This window comes from Stylophora pistillata, chromosome 1, assembly GCF_964205215.1.
Source record: "Stylophora pistillata chromosome 1, jaStyPist1.2, whole genome shotgun sequence".
NCBI lineage: Eukaryota > Metazoa > Cnidaria > Anthozoa > Scleractinia > Pocilloporidae > Stylophora > Stylophora pistillata.
In genome coordinates, this window is record NC_142519.1 from 55,021,326 (window position 1) to 55,034,112 (window position 12,787).

The 12,787-nt window shown below is 38.9% G+C and overlaps 1 protein-coding gene across 1 annotated transcript in view; it reads left to right on the forward strand.

The window, feature by feature from the left end:
• Positions 1-649: 649 nt before the first annotated feature.
• Positions 650-12,787, forward strand: part of LOC111320896 (uncharacterized) — a 13,952-nt gene continuing 1,814 nt past the window's right edge. The window contains exons 1-7 of the mRNA XM_022923630.2: positions 650-797; positions 869-953; positions 3,733-3,776; positions 4,303-7,013; positions 7,978-8,232; positions 10,142-10,360; positions 10,893-12,787. The exon at positions 10,893-12,787 is cut by the window's right edge and continues 1,814 nt beyond it. Of these exons, the coding sequence (XP_022779365.2) occupies positions 766-797; positions 869-953; positions 3,733-3,776; positions 4,303-7,013; positions 7,978-8,232; positions 10,142-10,360; positions 10,893-11,176 (3,630 nt within the window). The 5' untranslated portion in view covers positions 650-765 and the 3' untranslated portion in view covers positions 11,177-12,787. The remainder of the gene's footprint in view (positions 798-868; positions 954-3,732; positions 3,777-4,302; positions 7,014-7,977; positions 8,233-10,141; positions 10,361-10,892) is intronic.

A 12,787-nucleotide genomic window follows, 5' to 3' on the forward strand; every position in this document is an offset into this window, starting at 1 on the left:
GGAGAATGTGCATACGGATGTAAGGGTATAAAGAGTTAAATTTATTTTTAGTTCCGTTTTGGGAAAGATCGATGATGCATGAAAAGGACGGAAGTGTCAAAGACTTCAATATATTAAATTGTGTTTATTTTATACTTTTATATGCTACGCTGAATCGGCGCTGCGGATTTTTCAATCGCCCACAATGGATTTTACTATCACCGCCCAGAGATTTTGCAGTTTTTAGAAAAAAAAAACTCACAATCGTCTACTGGGTGAAAAGGAAATGGTTCTTCACAACGATACCAATTTCTGAGAAAATTGGAAGTGCGTCAGACGATATGAAAAACATTAGTTCACGAGGGATTTCCCTGAGCGTGGATCAATATGCAATAATGATCAAGCACGAAGTTCAGAAATAAAATAAATAATAATTAATAAAGAGATATTTGATTTCTTTTACTTTCAAATTTAGCTTTCATGAGTTAAAAATATGGCCATATTATCATATAAATCTGGACACTTAACTCATTACTACGAACTTTATATTTAGAAAATGAAAAAAATTAAGTAAAGATGAGTGCTTCGATTTGCAGGGTAGGCCCCTTTTTCGCGGGAATATTGCCAAAGTTACCCATAAGTCAATGGGTTAGCCCTTGTACGCAAGCGCAGTAACACCCATAGTATTTCTCTGACGCAAAGGGTTTACTCTGATACAAACATGTCGACGTCTGGGTTGGTGGTTTCATTTTCGACGGAGATCTCGGCTTTTCAAGCTGGCACGCAATGGAGAAGGGTTACACTGGTTTGAGGAGAACGTGGGTACCTTTTAATTTGGGTTTCTGAGCTTTTTTCGTGGTTTAGATTGAGTTTTGGTGCATTTTTTTAGGCGAAAACGTGCACATTCGACCAAGTGCTCGTGTTGCTACTCGTCGGAGGACGAACCGGAAAATCATGCAAGCACCAGAAAAGAGGTGTGTTGATTTGCCATTTGCTTTCATGCAAATAGTCGATCTATGATAAGGGCAAACGAGGCCCTGAATTATAGCTTTTAAGCAAGGCTTGGAATTTGACAAGAAACTCGACATCAAATGTTTCCTTCGCTGGATTTGTTATGAGTTCTTGAACCACCGCGAGCATGTGACGACCGCGGAAGAGAGGGAACATCGATAATCCTGCAGCTTTTTCGCCCAAAAATATCTAGTACTCTGGATTTCAGTCGTGATTTCAGTCTGGTTAGCATTTTTTAAAATGTAAGTGGCGATTAAGAAGCGTGAAAACCAAATATATACAAATTTGACGGGACAAAACTTTGTTTTAGTTTTCTCGTAGTACATTGATGAAACGCGAAAGAAGGGCTGGCCATTGAAAAGATGTTTGTTTAGTTTGGAAAATTAATGGGCCAGTGTATCTAAGGCTTGGCTCTTCGCTAAGGTTGCAGGATTCAGCATATATCTGAGATTTTACTTCGTGTCAGAAAATAGTGTAGCATGTTTTAGACCCGCAAATGCCATGTGGTCAATATTTATTGAGCGTAGCTCGATCCCAGAGAGATCAGACTGAAATGCACACCGCTTTAGTCAATTTCATGGAAAAATTATTTACTTTATTGTCGTCGCGCTTCAAGTGGATGCTACACCGACCTACAACTTTTTAGGTTTTCGAAGTGAAAGAATAATTATATGTTAAGCAAATCGAAACTAACAGTTATGCTTGCAAGGGACAAAGTTGGCACTTGCCCCAGAGTAAGACGGGCCATCAGGTTTGTCCACGCCACTGTTGGCTGATTCTAAATTTACACTAGACGTCATGCAAGTGGTATCCAAACAGAATTTGTTTTCTTATGTACAAACGACATTGCTGCACTGAATAAGTTCGTCAGTTTCTATTCACTTTCTTCTTTTGCTTTAAAGTAAAGTATTGTCATAATTCACTGCGAACAAAAATCACCTCTTGGCTGTTGCCCACGTGTGTGATGAGTTCTTCGAAAAGTAAAAAATTTATTTTGCGACCTTGTGGAAATGGGTTTTTTTGCATGTAACCCGCTCCGACACGCAGAATTTTTTTCGAAAATAAGTAAAGTACAAATCGATTTTAAAATAACAGTAGTTTTGAAATTTTTTAGACATCTGTAGAGACACATTTGTGTGTTAAAAACGTGTACATGCGATATGTAATTATATGCAAGCAAACTGTTTTGATTTTCATGTTTTTTATTGGGAAGAGAGTCAGTCGCTACAAATATTCACTCTGAGGAGATCGCTTCGCATGGCCTTCCAAGATGGCATTGTACAAATTTGTGCGATGTACGACGATTTTTGGTGTTTTTAAGAATAATTTACTACACGCACAAGCCTTCGTTGCAGACCCTTGTCATATTTGACATTACTATCGCACCTGCACAGACAATACTCAAGAAGTTAGCTTCCTCAAGCTTAATTGTCAGAATTTTTTTGGCAAGCACTGAACACTCTTGAAGGGTATATTATGTGGATGTCAACACATAATTTTTCTTCATAATATATTTTGCCCGATTTATTTTTCGTCATTGTTTAGAAAAAATAAACAGTGAAGGATTTTGTACAAGAAAGGGATTTCCACCGGTAGTTGATTTCTTTTTCAATGGTAAACCCTGTTTATCAGAAAAGTACAAGAGACCAGTGGAAGCCAGGGCATGTTTTAACAATTCTGGCCAGACTCAAAGTCTAAATAATAAAGTCAAAACAAAACCTAAGAGAGAATTATTAAAAAACTAATTTTTTCCTTTTCATTCTTAAGGTTACATTTTTAAAAGTTTAAAGATGTGGTTTGACCTCAAACTCTTTAGAACTTGTGAACAATTTTAAACATATGTATGATTTTAATTGTTGCCATTTCATAGTATTTTTTTTTACCAATGTTTTCAATCACTGCCAACTAGCAGTTAACATAGATTTAAAAATGTCATTAAATGTTTTGTTGCCCAAGAATTTGCGAAAAGTCATCTGTTGTAACTTAAATGCAAACCAGTTTTTTTATCAGATTAGTTATGGTCTTTAGGAAGTAATGGTGAGTTGCGTTGAGGAAGATAAGATGGAGAAATTTGGTGTTCTTGGACCAGGTGTACACAAGTTGTATCATAATCCCCATATTTTTTTGACCTTGGCTTTGAAGTTGGGAATTTGCTTCTTTGTTTCTCAGAGGTCAAACAATGTCTGGTTTCAGATAATGCCTGGTTTCATTTTTTTCCGTAAACAATATCAGCGTGTGGTTTTTGTAGTCAAAATAAACTGCTGCACAGACAGCTTTCATGCTTTTAGAGTAAATAGCAAGAGTCTCAGATGCCCACTGGGCATTTATTGGTTAATTTCCATCTTAAGTCATACTCCATGGGTGACAGTCACTTCAATTTGATAATCAGGCATTGATTAGCTTGTTTGTTATTAACACTCGCAAATGTAGTTGAAAAGTTACTGCTGTTCATATTGGATTGTATTAAATACTGGTTGGTTAGTTGGTTGGATCTCTCATCCATCTGGGGAATCTTAAATTTGACAATTTGTTGAGTCATCAACAGCCAGTTACACGCAGTCACATTGTGTTATCAGTCTTGAGAGTCAATGGTTTAGTCTGATATATTGAAGTTTTTTTTTTGCCAGTCCTTGTGTTTTCCTAAGTCTGAGTTGAGCACTATTGTACTGTGCTAAACAGAAAAAAAAATCACTGTTATTGTAGTTGTATTCATTTGTTAATTGTTTTGCAAACTTTCCACAGAAGTCCAAAGAATGTGATCCTGAAAATGGGAAACGAGTAAGCACGTAAGTGGTCTATTAGTCACCTTAAACATGAAGGCGCGCTATAAAAGGAGCCTCAGGCCCCACTGGACCATTTGTCAATCGACCGTCGTGTGATGTAGAACTCTAGAGTCAAGTCAGCTTGAGCTACAGCTACTCCAAAGCAGTGAACAGGGGGTGCATTCCTCAAAATTGTTTTGTGTCTTCATCACAATACAAGAATTTTTTAGATTTGTATTTCCTTTCTCCAATGGAAACTGTCTTTATTTGTGGCGGTAAATTTGAGATCGAAGTAGGTGGTTTGCACGTTACCTCATGCCACCATGCTGGTGGAAGTAAACGATAGATATCTCATTAGCTCCTTTAGTTTGTCTACCAGCATTTAAATTTGACCCACACACGTCAACGGTGAGTGACAAATGAGCCTAGGTCTTCCCAGGGAAGACTTCCTTATATAGCGCGCCTTCATGTTTAAGAACATTTTCTTTGGAAGCCTTTTGTTGTGGATGTGGTTGTCTTTTGTTCATTTCTTTTCTCTGTGTCCTCTCAGGAGAAAAAAAGTGAAAACAGAGGATGTCCTAAGTGGCAGTAATGGCAAAGATACAGGTGAAGGAACTATCAATCCAGATGAGTTTGTTGGCAAAAAACAGAAAGGGAATCAAAACAAGAAGGCAACAGCCTCTGAGACATCCAAGAAAACTGTTCCAACCAGAAGAAAAACTCCAACTGTACAGAAATCACCTGAAAGCAATCCAAATGGGGAAGATCTTGAGCTGAAAAAGAAACAACACAGCAAAGGTAGCAAGTCTACAGGAAAAAAGAAAAGAAAAGCCAGATCAGTGATATCTAAAAATGACAAGAATCAAGGAGAAAACACAGATTTAAACAAAAGAGCCGATAGCCAAACTCAGTCAAGGGACAAAAAGGTTAAAAAAAAGAGTTTGAAGGATGAAGTGCAAAATACCCCCAGGAATATTGACAAGATAATTGCTCACGGTAAGGAAAAGTCTGCAAACAATAAACAAAATGCTACCAAGGCAGAGATGGGACCCGTTGTAGAGGGGACGTTATGTAGTGATCTTAAAAGATCCAGTTCTAAAGCAAGTGAGACAGAGCATGAGAAAGTGATAAATACAAGAGGTACTTCTAAAAATGTCAAATCTCTGAATGATTCAATTAGTGAAACCACAAGGGTGAAAGATGTTCCTCTTGGAAGCAGAAAACGTACTAATAACCTCCAAAATAGTGGAAGTTTGTCAGAAAAGAAGATTGGTGTGTTTGATCATTTATTTGCTGAACTGAAAAAGTGCCCAGGACTTAAAAAAGTTACAGTTTCATCTGCTGCTGAATTGCTTCTCAAACTGACAGCAGACAAGCTTAAGACCGTGGTCCCTAGCTTGTCATCGAAAAAGGTGAAGTCAAGTGTGGATAAAGTGAATAAGAGTGGAGAAGATGTGATGTTGTCTCCAGCAAAATCAAAATCTTCTTGTTCTGTAAGTGAGCCTAAAAGGAGGCGTCCTAACTCTGAAAAGTCTCCACTGGGATCTCCTGTATCTTCAGACAAGCCAACAACAGGGAAATCTGAGCTTGTCAAGCTTTCGCAGGCTGCAGAGGCACTGGTCAGCTTCCGTGCCAATCCTACCATTTTACACCAGGATAACAAAGAAGGTGATGTTTCCCATGGAAAGGCTGTGGAGGAAGTCACCTCAAATACTTTTCCTGACTCTGAAAAGAACTCTTCTTTTAAGGAGCCCAGCACTGTCAGTAATGTTGTCTCTGCATCAGTACAAAGTGTGGCCTCATCAAGTGAGCAAGGTTTATTGCAGGTTGAAAGTAATACCCATTCACAGAGCCAGATAGTGTCACAAGTTCAGCCAGGTTTTGTTGTGCAAAATCCTTTCCCACAGCAAACTGTAAGATTTCCTGCAAATATTGAGGCAAGTCTGCAACAGGTGGCTCATGTACAGCAGAACTTGTTGAATTTGAGTCAGGTAACATCCCAGTTGAGTCCAGCTGCAGTGGTACCACCTCAGTTGAGTCCTAGGTTGACAGGAGCTTGTCCAACAAATCCTTCTGGGTCAAATGTCTTGGGCCCAAGGCTTTTAAATTCAACTGCGGTGCAAAATATTCAGGGTCTATTTTGTAGACCAGTGACTCCCTCAAGTATCCAAACATCCATGACTGCACAGAACCCAGCCCCATCTCTGCCACCAAGCAGCAATAATCAACGAGCTCGTCCTCAACAGCCGTTAAAAGGAATGGAAAACGTTGTTAGCTGCGTTGGCTCACGGTCAACTGCTAATTTGCTGTGGAACATCAAACCAGCAGCACCTGTTGTGTATTTGACAAGCCCCCAGACTCTGAGTGGTGTCAGAGCGAGGAACTTGATACCTCAGACTGAGGGTCCCACGCCTTCACCTTTTACCTCAGGTTTGGCTAGTGTTCAGGCATTGGGAATTCCAAAGACCTCACTGAACTCTACAAGCACAAGTATGTTTACTTTAGGGAAAACAACGGTAGTGAGTCAGGTTGCCCCACTGGTAACACCTCATTCTGTTAGTGTTAGTAATCAGCGGCTAATCTTACCCCGTGAGCAGCGGGCACCATCTGTGTTTCCAGGTGGATTGAAAAGTACTCCTGCACAGATTCTGCCAACAACTGTCATGGGGCAGATCCCAAGAAGTATTGCTCCAGTTGTCCTGCCCAGAAGTGTACCTCTTCAGTCAAGCAGTGTTGGAGCGACTACTAACAGGCAGCCAGCTACATCCAGTATGACATCATGGTCATGTGCTACCAATGTGCAAACCACTACCGCTAATAGTATAACAACAGCAGTTGCACCGGTGAGTGCCAAGCAGGCCGTGAAGAAGTTTGTTCATGAGAGGAACAAGTCTGTGGAACTGAAACGGACAGGTAGTCTGAACAACCTGCAGACAAATGAACCTGTAGCAGCTAGCAAAGATGTCGGGATTGACAAATCAAAAGGTGTTATGATGAATACTTTGTTGCAGTGTCATGGTAGACAGCCATCAGAGAAGCACAGTGCCACTAAGCAGTCAGACTTCAATTTGCACCAGGCTGTGTCAGCACTTCTTAGTATCAGCTCACAGGATGGATTAGATGCCTCCGATTCCACACCACCAGGAGGAGAGGGTGACGAGTCCTTAGATGAGCACGATGATGAGGTCGTGTTCACCAGCAAGGGAGTGTTCCGTGTTGGTGACGTAGATGTAGACCCACAATACAACAGAATTGGCCGAGGTGAGAGTGTTGTTGAATTGATTAAGCTAAGTCCTGGATGCTTAAAGGCAGAGAGAGTATAGCAAATCCTCTAAGGAATGAAGTTGCATCTTTTAAAATGTGCCTCAACCTTTTAACTCCAAGACCTGATTATTAAATTCTCCCCTCTGGTTACTAAATTTTTTTGATGTTAGATTGAGATAACAACTTCCACCTCATACATTTGAGTATCCAAATATCTTGTTTGCTGAATAAGGTGGGATATTTTTAGGAAGAATTAAGTTACCATAAAAGCCCATGTATGAGCTGCACTTTTTTCCAAAAATCGTTGCTAGGAATTGGGGGTGTGGCTTATCTGTGGGAACATTTGAAAAAGGTGTCGTGAATGTCAACACCAGTGTCCAGTTTTTCATTTTCACGTCTGATCTAATGCCTGGTCAGTAAGCTTTGAATGTTCTGCTCACGTTCTTGTTGTAGTGCAAAAATCTATGGAAAAACTGTGTTCCTGTCAAAAAATACCAGAAAAAGACTAATCATATGTCAAAGTTGATAGAAATGATGTTCATTATATTAAAGTGCTAAAATTGTGGGAACACTGAAGTATTTTCCGTTGTAATGTTACTATTGAGTTTACATTCGATGAACAGTGGATGAAGAAGACTTCTCTAGACTCGACTTTGGATTTCTTTTGATTTCTTTAAAAAAACTTTTTTTCCAAAATTTGAGCTGCTAAATTCAGGGTACGGCTTATCTGTGGGTGAGGTATATCTCCAGGCTTTTACAGTAAATGTTAATCACCTCAGGAAGTTAGTGCCGAGTAACCATTAATGAATGATTAACTTTTCCTTTAACAGTGGACTTTGCATCATCTTTCATGTTGGGCTGTGTCTCTGATAAAGTTGTCCATGTATGTACTTTAAGCCTTCTTTAATTTTCATTTTTAATAATATTTGTCATATCTTTTCTTTTTTTTTTCTCTACACAGAGGGTTACACTTGTGGTAAGTGTGGCAAGATATTTACCTCTCTCAGCTATCTGGCACGACATATCAAGCGCGTATGTCCAGACATGAGTTGTAGAAAGTGGAAATGTAATATGTGTGACAAAGCATTCCGACACCCCTTTGGTCTCCAGCAGCACATTTACACTCACACAGGGGAGAGGCCACATAAATGCTCTCAGTGTCCAAAGGCTTTTTATAGTTCCAACGATCTAAGAAGACATAGCAGAATTCACTCAGGTAATTGTTTATTGCAGTCCACCCTTTGTCTCCCAAAACCTCTAGAATTTTAATAGTAATTCTTCTAACTGTCTAACGGTGCAATTTTTATGATGTTAGTTAGGAGAATTTTGTACTGGATTAACTAACATTGCCCAAACTGATATTTTTCTTTATTCTCATCACTTGTCTGCTTGATTTTGTGTTGGTATTGTAAGGAGAAATTCTGTCTTGGTCAGTCATGGGAGTTAAAGGGTTAATAAACTTTTATTTCTCCCTATTTCAGTCACTCGTTCGTCAAACTTTCTCAGCTTCAAAACGAAATTGCAAGAGTTTTTACTTAAATAATCACTGAATTGGCCAAGCCACACATTCGCAGCAGTTTTTCTTTACTTAATTTGAGGTGGCTCTCCCAAAAGCCTGGTGGCTTCTTGGGTCTCCTTGCCTTCTAATTGTTATTGCTGTAATTAAATATTTTTTATTGTTAAAATAAGGCAAATAAAGAAGATGAAGGTGATGATAAACTGCCTCCTGGTTAGCTCAGTTGGTTAGAGCGCTGGATTGTTGTGCAGGAGGTCGAGGGTGTGAGCCCTGGCCGGACCGATACTCATGGTCTTAAAATAACTGAGGAGAATTTACTACCTTTCTATAATATCAAGAAATGGATTGATATTCTAGTCTTCTTGGACAAGGATGAATAAACTGTAGACCCCGTCTCCTGCAGGGTTAGGGGTAGGAGACGTTAATTTCCCATGCACAAGATTACTGTGTGGTGGATGTCCACCCCTGGGGTGGTATGGGTGGGAAGGTGAGATCGTTACATGGACTGAAGCGGCTGCTAGAGGCGCCTGATAATGCTGACGTCCAATCTCAACCTTATTGTTGTAACTAGACACATTTGTTATTTAGAGTGCTTAAGACTTTCTTCTTTCTTCTTCTAATATTTTGAATGCTACAAGAGAGAGTGTAGTTTCATCATTTGATGACTCAGAAATTTAACCCAACAGCCAGAGGCTTCCTAAGGAAGTTTCTGTGGGAAAAATGCTGCAAAATGAAATGCTGCCAAAAATTAAGCATCTCTAGTCGCATTAGAAAAATCTGCAGCAAGTCAATGGTGAATTTTTTTTACTGCATCGGAAATCACTTGAATCTTCTACCATCAAGTTTCTCCTCTGTCCTAAACCATTTAACTCCTTGTAGTGATTAACATATAACTTCTCCCTATATTATCCATACATTATCCAACAAACAGGTTACAATGAGAATACTCAAACTTATGAGGTAGAAGTTGTTATCTTGATTTAACAGCAAATTCTTGTCACTAATTAACAGGGAAATGTGCAGCAGCCATAGGGGAGAATTAACAATTGGATGTTGGGATTTAAAGGATTAAATCCCCTAAGGAAGACTAGCATCTAATTTCTTCTTTCAAGAGAAACACTAATTTCCAAACTTTTCATGCTTCTCTGATCACCCCTTTAATTGTACTTGTTCTCACCAGGAATTAACAAATGGTAAACACCACAGTGTACACTATTGAGTTATGGATGCACACAGGAGGTTGCTAAGCATGAAAGAAGCGTAAGAGTCGCGCGAGGCGATAGCTGAGAGCAACTCTAGCTTCTTGAGTGCTGAGCAAACCTCCCAAGTGCATCCATAACTCAATAGGATATGCTGTGGTGTTTACCATTTGTTTTATAACATAACATTGATACATTGAAGCTAAAGAGTTCCCTTTTATTTAACAAATCTTACGTGACCAGAAAATAGTGTTTGCATTTGCTCGCGTCAGCAGCGTACACCCATGGGCAAATGGGGGACGCTAAATTGACCAATCAGAGCTCGTGCTTTACTTTGGTTATGTTATAATCCTTTTTTTTTTGTGATAACCTCATTTAGTTTCCAGCCTCTATTTTTTGTTGTGTCACAGGTGAGCGACCTTACCATTGTAAGCATTGTGAGAAGAGTTTTGCTACTACAATATCTTTGAAGACACACACATACATCCATACAGGGGAGAAGCCGCACAAATGTCCTCACTGTCCTAAGACGTTTGCCACTTCAAGCAAACTGGGACGACACATTGTGACTCACTCAGAACAGCGCCCATTTGCATGTGACCATTGTCCCAAGTCTTTTAACAGATCAGGTGAGGACTAGCTCAATATTTGGTAGATATCTGACCTCTGCTTGTGTTGGCTTTTTGTTGTTATACGTACAAGGTACATATTGGGTAATTACAAAATGTTTCCTCAACTTTTTTTAAAAGTTGTTAAGAAATTAATATCCAGTGATTTATAACTTGAGAATGTTTTTTTATACCTACGAGGTTTAAGTCCTTGTCATGATTTTTGTTTTCAGAAAATGACTTTACTTTTAATGAGTCTCCTTCATTATGAGGAGGTACAGTGACCTTATAACCAGTGTGCTAGACTCTGGAGTGAGAGTTCTGGGTTGGAGAACAGGCTGGGTCTTGTTGTTTTCTTGGGTAAAACACTTTACTCTCACTGTTTCTCTCTCCACCTAGGGGTGTAAATGGGCTCCTGCAAATTGTCAGAGAAACCTGATGAAATGCAGGAGGTAATCTTGGGATGGACCAGCATCCCATCTAGGCAGGCTTAGCCAGCTAGATTGTAGACAAAAAGTGCTCAACTAATACTCTCATGCCACTTGGACTTTAGGTGATCTAAGGCGACACAACATGCATGTACATGAATCCCGCGACAAGCCATTCGATGTTGATGACAGCAGTATAACACAGTCAAATGCCAACAATAATACAAGTACTTCCAAGGACATAGACCAGGAGTCAGGGTACAAGAAAAGTTGTGATTTGTCGCCAGAGCTGGGGCATAATCTGCACCATGATGCTGCATTGAAGGGTGGGCCAACTTTGAATAAATCAAACCTTACAGGAGAAATTCTGGAGGAGAGCACAGAATCATGCAGTGGAGACAATGGTTAGGTATCAATAATTAGGGTGACAATTAGTCACTAAAGGGGAGGTAAATGTACCTTACTTTTAGCTACATGGAGAGGAAGGACAAGTTAATACCACACAGAAACCAGTCAACTAGTTAACCTGTGTCATTATGCCCTTAAATGGTGGGAAACAAATTTTTTTAATTTGCAATTTTTGTATCACTGGCAGCTCGGCTTACTAATGACTTGCGAGCTAGCCAATCAGTGTGGGAAAAAAGCTTCATTTGCCTCTGTGGGGATATAAACTTAGTTCATGTACTACATGAGCGGTGCTGAGATCTTGTTCAATTCGGATGCCTGGATTTTCATCAAGTTTTTCATTTAAGTTTAACTTTATGCTGGTTTTGTTAAGTTACTCACAAAGAGGTTGGCAAATGTTAAGCCATGTTTATCTCTCGCTTGGTCAATGATGCATACCTTTTGATTTTAATAAATCAATGTCGTTGCAGCAATTTTTTGGGTGTAAAGATAAAGGCATCCTCGTTATAGCAAAATAATTGGTAAGGTTTCCTGGAGTGGTTAGGTCAAATGTCTGTATTATAAATTGGTGTAGAAAAATAGTATGTTTATTTGGAATCTTCTGGTTCATCACAGCATTTGAATAAAGAAGTATTGGCAACTCAAATGTTAGCAGCCTTGTTATGTGCACTTTTGGTGAATCTGTTGGGGTAAAGATGCCAATTTTTTCTCATGGAAGCTCTGCATTATTCATTCAAAAGATTTTCAACAAATCATCGTAAATTTCCCAGGAAGCGTTTCTGAAATTGGATCATGGTTCAAGAGGTGCTTTTTAACACAAGTGAAAATTTTATCGTTAACATGGTTTGAGACCATGGTGAAGAATTTATTATTTAGTTTGATTGTGCTATATTTACACCTTAATGCAGTTAGTGTATTTTTTTTTGTGAGAGCAAACTAGTTGTATATGCTCACTTATTGCCTCATTGCACTTCGCAGTGATTATTTTGTGCTATATCTCCTTTTGGAGAGTGCTTTGTGTAGCACCACGTAAATTTGAAATATTCGTGGAATATTGCTTCATGCTGTGTAATGGGTAGCCACCTATGTGGCAATAGAAGTAGGCAAGAATTATCATGATTATCTAAAATTCTACCTCTCCATTTAAAGGGGAATTTTCTTTATGTAACAAGGATGCTCACTGTTAAAGATTTTCCCTTTAACATTTCTTTAATGATTCTCTTTTCTTAAAATCTATACAATTCTTCATTATTTGGCAATAAGAATTTGGTATTTTTATAACATGAGGCATAATCTTCAGCAAGGTTGTCCTCTACTCTAACATTTTAAATGAAGATTTTTTGGAAAATACAAATTGGGATTGGATATAAGGATTAGGAAAAGGAATTGGGAAGTGAAAACTCCATCATGTGAAATTTCTCTACCATTATACTCATTCATTTCCTATGGTAGGGGACCTTATTTCTCTGACCCCCACTTTCAAACTTTGATCCTAGTTTTCCAAGAGTTTTTCTGGATTTTGGGAGTTTAATAACTAATGCAGACTTTATTTGTACCCTTATAGATCATTTCTCTCAATTGCCTTATCTGAGGGTAGAGCCATGGTTTTTGTAGT